Consider the following 15263-nt stretch of genomic DNA (forward strand, 5'->3'; position numbering starts at 1 on the left):
TCCTGTGCTGTCTCACAGGCTGCAATGGGCTGCCGATACATTTCATATATTTCATGAGGGAAAATGTAACTTGAGTCTTTCAGCTTTGTGACTGTCTCACGTTTTTGCTTGCCATACCCATGTTCTGTCTTACAGCTGAGCTGCTCATTTTCAGTGTTCCGATTGTCTATGAGAAGTATAAGGTAAGCGTTTGTACTTCTAATCAGATGTGACAGTTGATGTTGGACTGGTTTGGCTCTTTTTTAAATTGTTTAATAAGTAAAAACTGGTCTTACTTTTTTGAAAAATCTTAAGGTTTGATGCAGGGATCCATCAGTGTGAACAGATGTTTGCATTATGGATGGTGGTGTAAAGAGTATTTTAGGTGCCATGAAATTATTCTTTGGATTCATCTGTCTGCAGACTTGATTTATGGCTTCTTAGTACTAACTGAACAACCTTCTGGAAGAACCATAACTCGTTTGTGATGACAGAATATAGATTAGACAGTTTCTAGTATTCAGAAAATGCTTTTACTCCAATGTCCCTAAAGGAAACACCTAACAAGTAAGAAGGGGGGGAAAGTGGTTGTATTTATAATATAGTATGGGCATTTGTGGCAAACTCTGAAATAATTTTTCATATGAGACACTTTATTTTTCAGGATATTTGATGTTTTTTAAGAAGTGATTAAGAACATTATGTTCAGAAAAATTGCTAATCTGTGTGTTGCCCCACTTTTCTTCCTTAAAGACCCAGATTGATCACTATGTTGGCATCATTCGTGATCAGACCAAGTCAGTGGTTGAAAAGTAAGTACATATACTCTTGAACACCATATTTTATCATTATTTGCATTTTCCCCTGATTCTTTTTAGTCCCTTATGTAAAGTGTTGATGCTAAAGAAATTATCATCCAAAAATTTTAAATCATTTCATATGCTTCTTTAGTTTTCTGTTTTTTGTGTTTTGTTTTGTTTTTGTTTTTTTGTTTTGCTTTTGGGCCACATTTGTCTGTGCTCAGGCTTACTCCTGCGGGGCTCAGGGACCATAGGCAGTTCTAGGATGCAGGGAAAGCACCTTTCCGCTATGAAAAAAGAAAGGAGGGCCAAAGAGATTCGCATGGCTGACCTGGGTTCAGACCCTGGCACTACATATGGTCCCAGGGGTGATTCCAGAACGCAGAGCCAGGAGAAAGCCCTGAGCACCACTGGGTGTGGCCAAAAAATAATAATAGAATAGAATTACTCAGCCTTTATAAAGCGGTTCTTATGGTTGTCTACCACTTCCGATCATTCTCATCTGTATCTTTTTTTTGGGGGGGGGGTCACACCCAGGAATGCACAGGGCTTGCTCCTGGCTCTACATTCAGGAATTACTCCTGGTGGTGCTGGGGGACCATATGGGATGCTGGGAATCAACCCGGGTCGGCCGTGTGCAAGGCAAATGTCTTACCCGCTGTGCTGTCACTCCAGCCCCCTCATCTGTATCAATTTTAACCACAGTCTTCACTCTCAGAAATGAGAGTCAGTAAGCATTAGGGTTCTGCCTACTCCTGTAGGAGGGAGTGTGTTTGGGCCATACCCAGCTACTCCCAGCTCTTGGGCAGGGATTGCTGCCCGCAGTGCCAAGGATTGAACCGGGGGTGAAAGTGCCTTAACTGCCCTCTTCTCTAGCCCCCCAGCATACTGTCTCTCCTCACATCAAAGTACTTGATTTTGGTTTGTTTTTGTTTGGGGGCCACACCTGTCAGAGCTCACGGCTTACTCCCGGCTCTGCACCACAGATCACTCCTGGTGGGGCTCAGGGGACCGTCATAAGGAACCTGGATTGAACCCAGGTCGGCCGTGTGTAAGGCAAGCACCCTATCCATAACTGTACTGTCACTTCGACCTCCTCCTTACTTTGTTGTTTTGGGATCCCACAACCAGTGATGCTCATGTGCGACACTGCCTCTGAAGACTATCGAATCCAGGGCCAGGGCAGTGTACAGCAGGTAGGGCAGTTGCCTTGCGCACAGCCAACCCAGGTTTGATCCCTGGCATTCCATGTAACGCCCCAAGCACCACCAGGGATGATTCCTAAGCATAGAGCTAGGAGTATCCCCTGAGTACTGAGGGTGTGGCACAAAAAAATATAGACCAAATCCAGTACCAGAGTAATAGTACAGCAGTAGGATACTTGCCTTGTACTCTTCAACCCGGGTTCAGTCCCCAACACCCTGGATGGTCCCCGGAGCCCACCAGGAGTGAATCCTACGCATCACCCGGAATAGCCAAAAAAGTAGAAACAGAGACTTAACAAATCCAGGGGCTAAAGAAACACACAAAGATTAAGACAGCGCACCTGGGTTTGATCCCCGGCCCCACCTGTCTCAAGCATTGTCAGGCACGGTCCAGAATCATAAACTAAAATACCAAGTGTGTCTTCTTTTTCTAAACCAGTTTAATACTAAATAAAGTAGTAAACTATCGATAAGTATTTTTATCGCCTCCATATACCAAGATACTTGATGGGTTTTTTCTTTTCATTGCTATTGTGGGGCTGTGTCTCGGGTGCTGGAGGGGTCTCCCAGGACCACACCTGGTGGGGAAAGGCGTGCAAGGTCAGCAGATGTGCTCGCCACCAGCCGTACTCCCAGTTCTCCCTTTTTTTTTCTTTTGGCTTATAGTAAACACTACAAAACCAACACTGCAAGTTAAAATTTGTTAGTATTTTTCTATATTTTCGTGAACTGTTCTTTCATTTTGGTTTTTGAGGACCACTCCCAGCAGTGCTCAGGGCACCGGGCTGGGCCATGCCATGTGCAGCCCTTTGAGCTTTCTCCTGTGCCATTTCTTCAGATGTTCTTTAAAAAACAAAAGCAGCATCGCTCCCTCCCCTTGCGTGTGCCGCCTCACCGCTGATCCTCTCTGCTCCCCATTGCTGGTTCTGAAAAAGGAGACTGACTCTAGAGGCAGTTCTGGCATGAGGACAGTCTTTCCCTCATCTTCGGCTTTTTTTTAGGTGTATGGTGGAGCCCAAACCAGGCAAGGCAACCAGTTGGCACCAAGTATCTGTCTGGTTGCTGTTTGCCAACTTGCGAAATTGGTCCTCATTGGCTTTAAATCTAGTATCTCAGTTAGTGGTGCACGAACTCCAGCCCCGGAGTGGGGATGTATCACTAGTGGAAAGTAACTTGGACAGTAGCCGAGAGTTAGGAAGGGCCTTCATACTTCATGGGTAATTTAATGATTTGGGAACATTTGTACCAGTACAGATTCTGGGCAGTTTGATGTTCAGTGAGGGTCTGGGGGCCACTGCCAGTCCATATTGGTTGGATTGGTTAGTTTTAATACCTCCTTGACGCTACTTCAGGTTCCTTTTGTGGCATTTGCAGAAATCTGGACTCGGCCAAGTTGTCAAGCCGTCAGCAGGCATTACTGACCATTACTGTTCAGATGTTCCCTGTTCCCTGGAACCCCCAGAGGAGGAACCCAGAAGGTTCTGGTAGTGAAAGGGCAGGCCACAGAATTCAGCAAGAGAAGGAATCTTGCTGCAGCCCCAAGGCTCAGGCCCGGGCACACTCACCCCCGTGCCTCCTGACTGAGAAGCCCTGTGAGTATGGTGTAGGCTAGGGCTGGCATTGGTCCTCACAACGTGTGGTCCCCTAGACCCACCACCAGGAGTGACCCCCAAGCACTGTGACAGGGTTAGCTCCGGGCACTGCTGGGTGTGACCCCCCAAAATTAAACACAGCCGTGTTTTCCACGTTGCTCCAGCAAGCTGAGGGGAGCTTCTAGTATCATTGTTCAGATAAAAACCTTGATATAATGCCTGTATTTTACTTTTTTGCTTTTCCCCCCCCCCCTTTTTTTTCTTCTCAATAGGATCCAAGCAAAACTCCCTGGAATTGCCAAAAAGAAGGCAGAATAAGCCCATGGAAAACCGAAACGCAACAGTTCCTAAAACACCGTTTAATAGTTCTAATGTTGTTACTTGTACTCTGAAGGAAGTGCTCGGTGTCGGCGAGAGCCGCATTCCAAGCTTTCTAGTTTCATTTGGTGTTTCTCCCCTCCTTTCCCTCTGCCCCCACTATCAGGCACAAGACTCGGTGGACTAAACGAGGAATTAAAACCTTCGAATTAAAAAGGATAAAGAGAGAATCAGATTACTAGGATAAATCAGTACTAACGGTGGTGGAGCTGACCTGTAGCTTGAAAGGGGGAAAAGTTTGGAGGTAAAGGAGGAAAAAGGGAAGAGCAAGACACGTGCGATCTTGGGTTCTTCTGTTCAGTTTTTAAAGACTAGTCTTAACAGAGCTTCCCTCAGTTTTTTCCCTTGTTTTTTAAGTTAAGAAATAATGATTAACTTATGAAGAAACCGGGGCAGGAGTGGGATCCCTCCCGCGGGTCTGTTTCCTTCGGACCCCCCCTTTCTCCCTCCCCTTCCTGCCCCGCAGTCGAGCAGCTATTCCTGAGGTCCCCCTTAATGAGAGAACTTTGAACTCTGAATGCTTCCAGGTGAGAGTGAGGGTCCCCAAGTCCCCGCACCCCGTCTGCTGGGTGTTGGGGCTGGACAGGCTCCACCGTGGGGAAGGTGGTGGCGTTTCTTCGGGCACTAGTTCTGAGCTTTAGTTTGAGGACTCACTCCTGACTGTGCTTCCCTCCCCCTCCAGGTTAATAATATGGTTATCCCTTTCTTATTATGAAATAAATGTCTGTAACTGCTGTACACTGCTGTAACTTGTTAGAGAACAAACTAATAACCTGCATGTGAGCTCCTCAGTTATTGAGTTCTTGTGATCCTATCTCAGTCCGGGGAGGGTGAGTTCCAGAAACCGAACCAAACCCCACGAAGGCCCTTGCCCTTCCTCCCCTCCCCCCCGTCTCCTCCCCTCCCCATCTTAACCTGCGCATTCTGACCCTGACACCAAGCTCAGCGGCTGGCTTGCAAGACTGTCGTGTCTCAGGAGAGAGTGCATTTTGTGATTCTGACTTGGAGGCTAGCTCGCGGGCTCTGCCTTGTGTCCATGGTTCCTCTCCTTTCCGGGCACACCTAGAGAGCGTTTTCCCAAGTTTTAGGTGAGGGTAGCAGACTGGACCAGGTTATGTTGTTATGTTGTTGGCCTCCAAGCGCACTTAGAAAATACCAGAACAGCTCACGCTGACATCTAACAGAGGGGCACCTGCAACCTGTTGGAGAGCGTTCCGTGTCTTCCTCCCCTTCCTGCCGAAGCATGTGAAAAGAAGAGGCGCAGTCAGCTCCTTCGGGGTGTGACTCCTCCTCGCCCCCATAGCCCGGGAGTGTGCCTCAGTGATGTTACAGCGCGGGCTGTGCTGACAGTTCCGAAACATGCAGCTCGGAAGGGGACGAGGACCTCGTCTACTTTTTCAGGGAAGTTACTTAGGAAGTTAGATGGGTGCAAGACAGCCTCGCTCCATACTCTCTTCAGCCGCCTCCTGCCCTCCCAGGAAGCCAAGGACCCGGCCTTCCCCTCCCAAGGACGTTTCTTGCACCAGAAGCCTCCTCACCTCGCTCTCTTGTTTTGTTACTGCTGTGTTTAGATAATTCGACAAAACTCTTTCTCGTGCCACACAGGGGGGAAAAAAAAGGTCTTATAAGAAAAGCCTCTAGATGAAAAATTGCTAATGAAACTGTGCGTGTGTGTACAACATAAAATACAGTAGCACCTATGGAGCTTGGCCTTGGTTCCTGTAAAATTGAAAATTGATGTATTAATAAAAAACAAAAACCAGTATCATTCTGCTAACTTTATTCTTTATACACAGTTTGGGTAAAGTAATAACCAAACAAGGCTTCCACTGGCCCCCTAACCCACTCCACCTCTGAGCCTTTAGAAAGCAGCTAATAGTCGATACTGTATTGGTTCCCAAAATTGGAGGGCTGGGAGAGCAGAGCTGTGCATTTGGTGTCTGGAAGAAAAGAGGAAGGGTGGACCTTGGGCAAGGCAAGGAGCGAGAGGGCCTGGTGTCTGGGCCAGCCTCAGCAGCGGAACAGGTCAGTCACCCTGGGACTGGAAACAGGCCCTGGCTGACCCCTCACCTCACGGTCACTCTTCCCCAGAGCTAAAGCTGCCGTCGCCCTTCAACTGGATGGATGTAAAGGATTTATTCAATATCGTCCTTATAAAACTTAGACTGAATTAAAAAAAATAACTGATGCAAACAACTTCACAAATACACATACAAATGTCTGAATAATGTCACTAACATGGTATATAAATATGTATTTAGAGTAACACTTACATATTGGCCATAAGAGCAAGCATACCATAAACAAAGAAATGCATGGAGAAACTTCACCTGTTCCAATCTCCCGGGCAGGGAGGTGGCACACTTTTGAGATGACCTCTGGCCTGCGAGGCCACAGCTGCAAAGGATCGCGAAGATGGCACTGCTAGGTCACTGGCACTCAAGCCTCCGGAGAGCTGCCCCCCTGCAGAGGGCGCTCCTGCTTCTGACTCGGTGGGGCGGGCCCCGGGGAGATTGGCATCTGTAGGACGTCCCCCAGAAGCTAGGGTCTGGCCGCCACCCTGGGGACCACAGGCGCGCCTCGGGCTGCCTTTCAACGAAGACACGTCGCCACCTCGCGGCTGGTCCCGCGCGTGCGGGGCGGGGCGGGGGCAGCTCCTAACCACCCCCCTGCCCTGGCTTACCTGAGCGTCAGCAGTGGGCTCTGGGGACTAGAACAGGTTGCCCCTATCTGCCTACTGATTTTGAACGGGCAGAGCAGCGAAAGGAACAGAATACTCATTCTGAAACACATGAGTGGAGCGAGAAAACAAAAGAACGGCAGTGGCTAGCCGGGTGCCATCCGGGATCCCTGTTGCCAAGCGTTTAATACTGTCTCGAACACGGTCGTGAGAACTCGCTTCCCGGCCAACTGATGGCCGGCACAGCCTTTCCCTGATGCAGGGTGGCTCCAACACCGAAGCGCCATGCCAGGGTTCTGGCCAGGGAGGGTCTGGGCCAGGCCGCCGACCCCCGCTCCCCGCAGCTACCTGCACCCTCTGGCCCCGGTTGCGGTGCCACGGACCAGCCCGCAGAACACCCCGACTTGTGGGTGCGGTCCACAGCCCTAGGAGGCTCCTACCAGCAAAAACAACCCACCTGGCACGCGCCCCCCCACCCCAGGCCTGGCGGGCAAAGGAAATGCTAAACCCATCCCAGTGGGGGCAGCGCCCCGTAGTGCAAAGAACACTGGTTCGGGCGTGGAGATAGTTCTGAATCTAGTTGCACGGCTCTTACCTAGCTGTGGTCGTAACCGTTTCTGGCTTCGTGTTCCCTATCTGTGAAGGGGTAGAGGGCGGGTACTGGTGGGTACTAGTTGATCTCCAGGGTCTTTCCAGCTCTGACAATCTTGAATTATATAAAAATGCTATAAAATCCGTGGTACAAAATCCTATTCCAATCAGGAAGAGTCAAGGGGGCTGGGCCTGAGGCACTTGAGCCTGGGGGGAGTGGGGGCCCCCCGGGGTGAAAGGAAGGGCGTCCGCTTTGTTCTCTCCCGTAGCCAGGGCCCTTCCCCCTCAAGTCCCGCCGCAGACCTCCCCACTCCCAGACTGTGAGATCAGACACTGGGGACCAGAGACGAGGGGACACGGAGCTTCGCACCGGGGTGTGGGGGCTGGGGTCCTCTCATCCCCTCTCCCCCCCCCCACACACACACCCCGCCTTCACTCCTCCTAGGTCCTGCCTCCACTACCTCACAGCTTATCTCTGATATCACGCATAATAAATAAGACATTTGCACGTAAGGGTGACTGGGGACAGCGCGCCCCGCCCCGCCCCCTTTCATAGAAAAAGCATTAAATACAGTTTCAAAATAAAGTACAAAGAGCAAAAAAGGGCCTGATGCCGGGGGCCGCCTGTTCTCCACAGGAGAATGAATCTACACATCCCTCTCGGACCTGCCTGGGAGATCGCGGGGGGGGGGGCCCCCTCCCGGCCGCAGGCCCCAGGCCCCGGGAGCTGCGAACGAGAAGCGCATACAAAGGGGGACGGGGAGGGAGGGAGGGGGCGCCAGCTGCCGGGACCACCTGTGCCCCGGTCAGGGCCCGACGGGAGCGCTGAAGCAAGAACGCCCAGCCGAGTTTAGGGGCGAACGCAGAGGCCCTGGGAGCAGGAGAGGCGCAAAGAAAAAAAAGTGCTGATCCCTTTCCAGAACGTGGGCTCGGGCGTGCGCGCCCCGCGGAGGCGGCGGCGGCGGCGGCGGCGGCGGCGGCGGGTGGGGCGGGGCGGGGCGGCCGCGAGGCTCCGCCCCAGGCCCCGCCCCCAGACCCGGCAGTCCGGGACCAAGGGAAGCCCGCGCTGCGCCCCGGTCCTCTGGACCCTAATACTGACTCAGAGGCCCCGTCCCCGTCTGCGCGCGGCCGGGGCCGCGGGCCCCAGGTGCAAATGCTGGACGCGGCGGGGTGGGCACGCGCTGCCCCGCGGGCAGAGCCGCTTCCTCCGGCGCCGGCCCGGCCAGCGGGGGGTGTGGGGGCGGCGGCCGCGCGGCGGGGCGCGGGCCCGGCTACGCCCGACACGCGGCCTTGAGGTCGGCGGCGCCGTCTCGCGGCGCCGGGGCGGGGGGCCCGAAGCCCTCGTGGCCGTAGCAGCGCAGCGCGGCCTCCTCGTAGGCCTCCAGGATGGTCTGGCGCTCCTCGGGCGAGAAGTCCATGGAGAAGGGGTGCACCTGCAGGATGTGCCGCTTGATGGTGCTCACCTTGAGCGTGGCCAGCGCGCCCCCGCACACCATGCACACCAGGCCGCGCCGGCTGCCGTCGTAGTCCATCAGGTACTCGCCCCGCCAGCGCGGCTGGTAGTTCCGCCGCTGCTCTCGGCTGCGGGGCGGCGGCGGGGGCGGGGGCGGCGGCGGCGGCGGCGGCGGCAGGTGCGGGAAGGCCAGGACTCCCGGCTCGGGCCCGTCGTCGTCCTCGTCCTCGTCCTCGGCGGGCCGCTCCGAGGGCTCCCCGGGGGAGGGCGGGCCGGCGCCTGGGAAGGGACAAAGGGGCGCCTTGGAGGGGGTGGCGCAGCCTCCTAAAACCCTGCCGCCACCACCCCCCGCTGTCACCCCGGGGTCCTGGCCTTCCCGACCCGTCGCCCCGCCCCCTCCTCCCCGCTCACCCCACGCCTCCGCCTCCGCCTCCGCCTCCGCCTCCTCGGGCCCGCCCCACTCCTCGGAGGCGGCGGCAGTGCTGGGCAGCCCCAGGGCCAGCAGGTGGGCGGCCTTCTCGCTCCACTCCTGGGCGACGAGGGCCTTGACGGGCCCGCTGAGGCGCGTGGAGCCCGGGTGGCGCTGGCGGATGTGCCGCTTGATGGTGCTCATCTTGAGCGAGGCCAGCGCGCCCCCGCACACCATGCACACCAGCCCGCGGCGGCCGCCGTCCAGCTCCATCAGGTAGTCCAGCCGCCAGCGCTCCTGGTAGTGGTGGCGGTGGTCGCGGCCCCGCGGCGGCGGCGGCCGGCCCTGGCCCTCCACCCTCTCGCCCTCCTCGTCCTCCTCTGCAGGCTCGGGCCTCTCAGGCCCCCAGCCAGCCTCTTCCTTTACGTCTGGGGGGCTGAGATCCTGAGGGGAGGGGGCTGCGGCAGCGGGGGCGGGCTCCCGGCTCTGTCTGGTCAGGTCCTGGGGGACGAGGTCATCGTCTGTTGGGGAAGGGGTGAGGGAGAGGGGCTCAGCCTGCTGACCTCACCAGGCCGAGGGGGGTCCCCTGCACCTCACCCCGGCCCCAAGCTAGAAGCCCCCTGTGCAGGGCGGCGGCCCTCCCAGGCTTGGCCAGACCCCACAGCTGGTGGGGGCTGGGTAAACTCAGACAGTGCCTCGGACCGGGCGCCCCCAGGCCTGCAGCGGGGCGCTGCACAGGGGTCTCTGAGCCCCCAGGAACTGGGTACAAGGCCAGCACACGGGCGCAGGTGTGGCCCAGGTGCAGGCTGGGCAGTGCCCCGCCGCGGGCCCTGGAGGGTCACAGCCCTGAGACGCTGGCGGCAATCAGTTCTGCTCAGTCCAGGTGCCGGGCACCCAGACCCTGCTGCCCCCAGTCCGCCAGGAATTGAGGTGCCCGTCAGCGACCCTGGGATGCCACTGGACCCCCTCACTGTAGGCACCAGCCACCCCCACCAGCTGGGGCTTCGCCAGAAAGGTCGGGGGCAGAGAAGGAACTGAGACGCTGGCCCCCGGGGGAGCCCCACCAGCCTCTCCTCACGGCCCGCGCTGGCGCTCCGGGCCAGCGCCTGCCCCTTCTATTCCGGTCCTTCAGCTTCTAACCCTGCGCACACACCCCCTAGGTCTCCCCAGATCCAGACCTTAGTCCTGGGCTTCGCCATCGCACACCCCTTCCCGGCACACCCAAAGCCCAGCCCTCTACTGCCTCCCACCTTCCTTGATCCCCCTGGCCGCCCCCACCCCTGCCCCACCATCACACGGAAAATCAAGAGCCCCTCCCCACACCTCCAGGAAGGCTCGTCCAGAAAATCAGGGGAGGCCGCCTGGAAGCTGGGGCTCATCTCCCCCGCTTGCCTCCCCCCCACTCCGCCCCCCAAAGCCAGGCCACCGCCTCTCTGTATGTCCTGCGTGGTTACCTGGCCCTTTGGGCGGGCAAGCTTGGAAGCTCACCCCCTCCTCTTCCTCCTCTTCCTCCTCCTCATCCTCTGCCCCCTGGGCCCCCAGGCCCTCGGCCTCTCCGCAGGCCCCCAGCCCCAGGTGGGCGTCCCAGCTGTTGCTGATGACCTCCTTCTCCCGGGGGCTCCAGTGCAGGGAGTAGGGGTGCTTCTGGCGGATGTGCCTCTTGATGGTGCTGAGCTTGAGCGTGGCCAGGGAGCTCCCGCACACCATGCACACCATGCCGTGCCGCGCGGGGTTGAAGTCCATCAGGTACTCCAGCCGCCAGTGTTCGTGGTAGTAGCGCCGGTGGTCGCGGCCCGGGATGCGGCTCTTGCCAGGCCGGGAGGCCCGGGCCTCACAGTGGTCCGAGTACTTCCGGCCTGAAGCCGCTGGGCCCCTGACCCTGGAGGAGGGCAGCGGGGGACTCCCCCAGGACCCCAAGGCACCCCCTTCCAGCTGGAGATCTTGCCCTGAGGAAGGGGAGAGGGAGAGACAGTGGTTCAGTGGCCAACTGGAACCCAGGACTTTGATTCTGCTCCAGGGGACGGAGGGCAACAAAAGGGACCACCCGCGGGTGGTGCCAGGAGCTAGGACCCTTTAAGAGTGGAGAACAAAGGACACAGGCACTCAGAGGGCTCCTGCTGACATTTTGTTGGTTGGGGGGCCATACCCCAGGGTGCTCAGGGTTCACTCCCGGCTCTGCGCTCAGGGATCCTTCTTGGCAGACTCAGGGGGACCATATGGGGTGCCAGGGACCAAGCCCAGGTGGGCCGCCTGCAAGGCCAAGTGCCCGGCCCGCTGTGCTCTCCCTCCAGCCCTCCCACTGGTATTTTTTTAAAATCATGTTAAGTGGGCAGGAGGGATAATTCAGCGGGTCGAGGACTTGTAAGTGGCTGCCCAGGGTTCAACCCCTGGCACCCCATTTGGTCCCCCAGGCACTGCCAGGATTCCCCCTGAGCACACCCAGGTGTGGCCCAAAAACAATTAAAATCCTGCGGTGCCAAGGTAAAGCAGCTTGCCTGGCACGCAGCCGCGGCCTCGACCCTGGTTCAGTTCCAGTCACCCCCATGGTCCCCTAGGCACCACCGGGAGTGGGCCCAGGGCACAAAGCCAGGGGTGCCTCGAGTACAGACCAAGGTGTGCCTCCCCCCCCCAAAAAAAAAAATGACTTATAAGGGCTTAAGAGATGGTTCCGTGGCAGAGCACACGCTTTTATGTGCAGGAACCCCCTGGGCTTGATCCCAGCACCATAGGTCCCCTGAGCACAGAGCCAGGAGTAACCCGTAAGCATGGAGTCAGGTGTGGCCCACGAAAAGGAACAAAATGAGGTGAAAATGGGAACCAGAGGTTACTCCAGGGGTTCACTGCATTTGCATGCAAGAGCCCCCCCCACCAATAATCCCCACCACACATGGTCCCCTGAGTATCACAGGGTGTGTCCCCAAAACCAGAACCAAACAGAAAAATAAAACAGGAGGTGAACGCCCAGGGGCACTGGGAGCCCCCCCACCCCCCCTTTCTGGAAGCAAGCTGCAGGGCTGACGCCAGGGGAGCGCGGGCTGATCCAGCCAGCTCACAGCGGCCAGTGGGGCAAGAAGAACAAAGGGGGTGTCTGTCCACAGCCAGGACCGCGCATGGGACCCACCCGCCAAGGCCCCTGGGCCAGCCAGGAGGGCCCCACCCAGAAATCTTCTCCCCTTTTCCAGAAATGCTTCGAAGTATGGCCTCAGGAAAGCCCCGTCGGGGGGCGCGGGGGCTGCTACGCACACTCATCTCCCCAGATTTAGGCACCCATGGGAGGGAGACCGGGCACAACTGTCAGCACCTCCAGGGAAGGCAAGTTCTGGGAGTCAGAGAGGGAGGAGATGGCAGGAGGGTCACCAACGTGGCTATTAAAGAGCCATCGCAGGGGGTGGCGGCCACCCACAGGGCCCAGGAACCCTTCCCGGGATTCATTAGTTTCAGCTCTGGCTGGGTGGTCACAGAGGGGCCAGACCACAGCCCAGAGAAGCTCCCTTTTTGCCAAACAGGGACCCCGCCACCCCCCACGCGGTGAGATTCAAAGAATGCTCTGCCCGGCCCCTCGAACTACATGGACATTTCTGGTCACTCCCCAGGGCCCGGGAAACAAAAGACGGGATCAGAGAGCGCTCCCGAGAGGGCTGTGGGTTTTGTTTGGTTTGGATTTAAGGAAAATCCATGGAAAAAGCAGTGACTTCAGAGTCACAGGGTTCTAGTTCGGGCTTCACCGGGAACTTGCTCTGTGACCTTTCACAGGTCACGTCGCTCTGGGGGCCTCGGCCTCTTTGTCTGCAAAAACCACCGGGTAGCCGGCTGGTCTCTAAGCATCCTTCCAGCGCGCAGCCCGGCTAGCGTGAGGTGCCTGGCCCTTTAAGAGTCGAAAAAGGGGGAGGAGCTGAGATTCTTTAAAAACAAAAGGGGAAGGGGAGTTTCGGGGGGGACCGCGCGGAGGTTAGGGCCGATGCCCCCGCAGTCAGGACTGAACCTCCTCGGCCCTTAAGTCCTGGCCCCTGCAGCAGAGAAGTGATGAACAGTCTACAATCTGCAGGGCCAACGGAGGGGGCTGGCTGGTCCCGCAATCGCTGACAAATTATAGCCAAATTTGTTCAACAGCCCCCCCCAAAAAAAGGCCACATAACACGCGGACCGGGGGTAGGGGGTGGACCTCTGCCTTTGTGGGGAAACTCATCCCTTCTAAAAACTACCGCCCAGGAGTCGGCGGAGGGACCCTCGAGGGTGCAAGCTATGCTCTTTCCTAGAAGAAGGCGGGGGGAGGGAAAAGGGGCCCCGACCGTGCACACGGGCGCGAGAGGGGCGCGGCACCCCAGGTCAGCGGAGTTAGGGAAAAGCCCCCAGTGGGCCCCGCGACTGGACGGATCTCTAACTGCCGGACGCGCCAAGACCACCTAAGAGTCGGCAGGGCGGGGGGCCACCAGTGCAACTATCCAGAGCGCGCGGCGGCGGGGGCCCCCGGACCGCGGGACCCTTCCCCGCGGGGCAGGATCCGCCCGAGCCCCGCGGCCCGACCCCGAGAACCGGGCGGGGGGCTCCCCCCCGCGGGCCCTGCGGTGGCGCCCGGCGCCCGCCAGGTGGCGCCCCCGGCCGCCCTGCCCGCGTCCCCCCCTTTGTTCGGCGGCCGAGGGGCCCGAGCCGCAGCCCTCCCCTCCCCCACGGCGGGGCCCCCGCCCGAGCCGCCGGCCCCAGCTCTTACCGCCATCGTCCTCCTCGGGGTCCAGCCCGGCGCTCGGGCCGGCGGGCGGCAGCCGTCGGCCGCGAGCCGAGGCCGCGACCGGCCCGGGGCCGCCCCTGCCGCCGCCGCCGCTCCGGCTCTGGTGGTCCCCGCCGGGCTCCATGCGCTGCGCTGCGGAGCGGGGCCCCGGGGCGGCGGGGCGCGGGGCCGCGGGGCGGGCGGCGGCCCGCGCGGGGCGCTCGGTGCGCGGGGCCCCGGGGCGCGGGGCGCATGCACGGGGCGGCCGGCCGCACGGACGGCTGCTGCTCGCTCGGCGGCGCGGGCTGGACCGGGGTGGGGATTCCTGTCTGGGGCCCCTGGGGCTCCTTTAAGGGCTCCTGGGTAAATTTAAAGGGGCCGCGCGCTATTTCCTCCTGCCAGCTCGCGGGGGGCTGGCGGCGAGAGGCGGGACGCGCGGAGCCCCGGCGCAGCCCCGCCGCCGGCGCCCACCCGGGACGTCAGGAGCGCCCACCCCGCCGGCCCGCGCCGCCGCCGCCGCCGCCGCTGGGGCTCCGATCCCGGCCGCTGCCCGCCACGCCGGCGCGGCGAGGGGCGCTGGCGGCCAGGCTCGGCTCGAGGCCCCCCGGCCGCCCCGGGCACGCAGCGCCCGACCCCCGCCGCCCACCGCCCGTCGCGGCGCCCACCCCGGCCCCGGCCCTGCGCGAGCTCGGCGCGGGCCCCGGAGCCGCCGCGACTGGCAGGGGCCCCAGATGGCCGCGGCCCCGCCGAGAGGGTGGAGCCGCGGGGCGGCCGCGCCCCCTCCCGCGGGAGCCGCCCGCGAGCGCGGGGAGTCGGGGCGTCTCCATGGGCGGGGGGCGCGCGGGAGGGCCGGGCGCAGGGGCCCCCCGGGACTCAGGCCCCAGCCCCCGCGGGCCCCGGGACCACACGCGCCGCGGGCGGGGTCGCGGGCACCTGGCGCGGACGCTGCCCGCGCGCCCCCGGCCGCCGGGGGGCCCCCCGATTCCAGGGAAGCAGCGGGGCGCGGCGAGGAGCGGCCGGGGGAGCAGGTGCCGCCGCGCCTGTGGTTGCGCGCCCACAACAAAGGCGATTCCTGGAGATCCAAATTAGGGGGTGCGGGAGGCCACGCAGGCGCTTATTACCCCGGGGGGGGGGGGAGTGCGCTCCAGCTGTCCTGGAAGGAGGCCCCCGCAACTGGCCCTCCAGGAGGTCTCGGTCACCTGACCGCACCTACCGGGCGCCCGGCCCCGAACACGACAGGTGAGGCTGGGCGGGTTGGCGACCTGCGCGGGCACAGGAAGGTTGCCCGGGCACACGGCATCCTGGTCCCCGGTGTGTGAGAGGGGTCAGCCTGGAAAAAAATGTCTCAAGTGCCTCAACGGTCGGACCCCAATGGCCATGTCCCCTCGCTGGATGCCCACGCTAACCTCCGCGCGCCCTCGCCTCGGGTAAACTGAGTCTCCGAATCCCCCACCCCCACCCCGCTCCTTCA

The 15263-nt window shown here is 59.8% G+C and overlaps 2 protein-coding genes across 5 annotated transcripts in view; one reads left to right on the top strand and one right to left on the bottom strand.

Moving 5' to 3' along the window:
- Nucleotides 1-5719, top strand: part of RTN3 (reticulon 3) — a 54122-nt gene extending 48403 nt beyond the window's left edge. For all 4 annotated transcript variants that reach the window (XM_055142428.1, XM_055142429.1, XM_055142430.1 and 1 more), the window contains 3 exons: nt 136-182; nt 733-791; nt 3849-5719. In XM_055142428.1, the coding sequence (XP_054998403.1) occupies nt 136-182; nt 733-791; nt 3849-3894 (152 nt within the window). In that variant the 3' untranslated portion in view covers nt 3895-5719. The remainder of the gene's footprint in view (nt 1-135; nt 183-732; nt 792-3848) is intronic.
- Nucleotides 5720-8247: 2528 nt separating this feature from the next.
- On the bottom strand, nt 8248-13964 carry ZFTA (zinc finger translocation associated). The gene is made up of 4 exons (XM_055142432.1): nt 13796-13964; nt 10542-11033; nt 9090-9608; nt 8248-8957 (listed from the first exon to the last, which is right to left on the bottom strand). Exons 1-4 carry the CDS (start codon nt 13935-13937, stop codon nt 8497-8499), a joined length of 1614 nt encoding a protein of 537 aa, XP_054998407.1. The 5' UTR covers nt 13938-13964; the 3' UTR covers nt 8248-8496.
- Nucleotides 13965-15263: the final 1299 nt, after the last annotated feature.

Source organism: Sorex araneus, chromosome 6 (assembly GCF_027595985.1).
Source record: "Sorex araneus isolate mSorAra2 chromosome 6, mSorAra2.pri, whole genome shotgun sequence".
Lineage (NCBI taxonomy): Eukaryota > Metazoa > Chordata > Mammalia > Eulipotyphla > Soricidae > Sorex > Sorex araneus.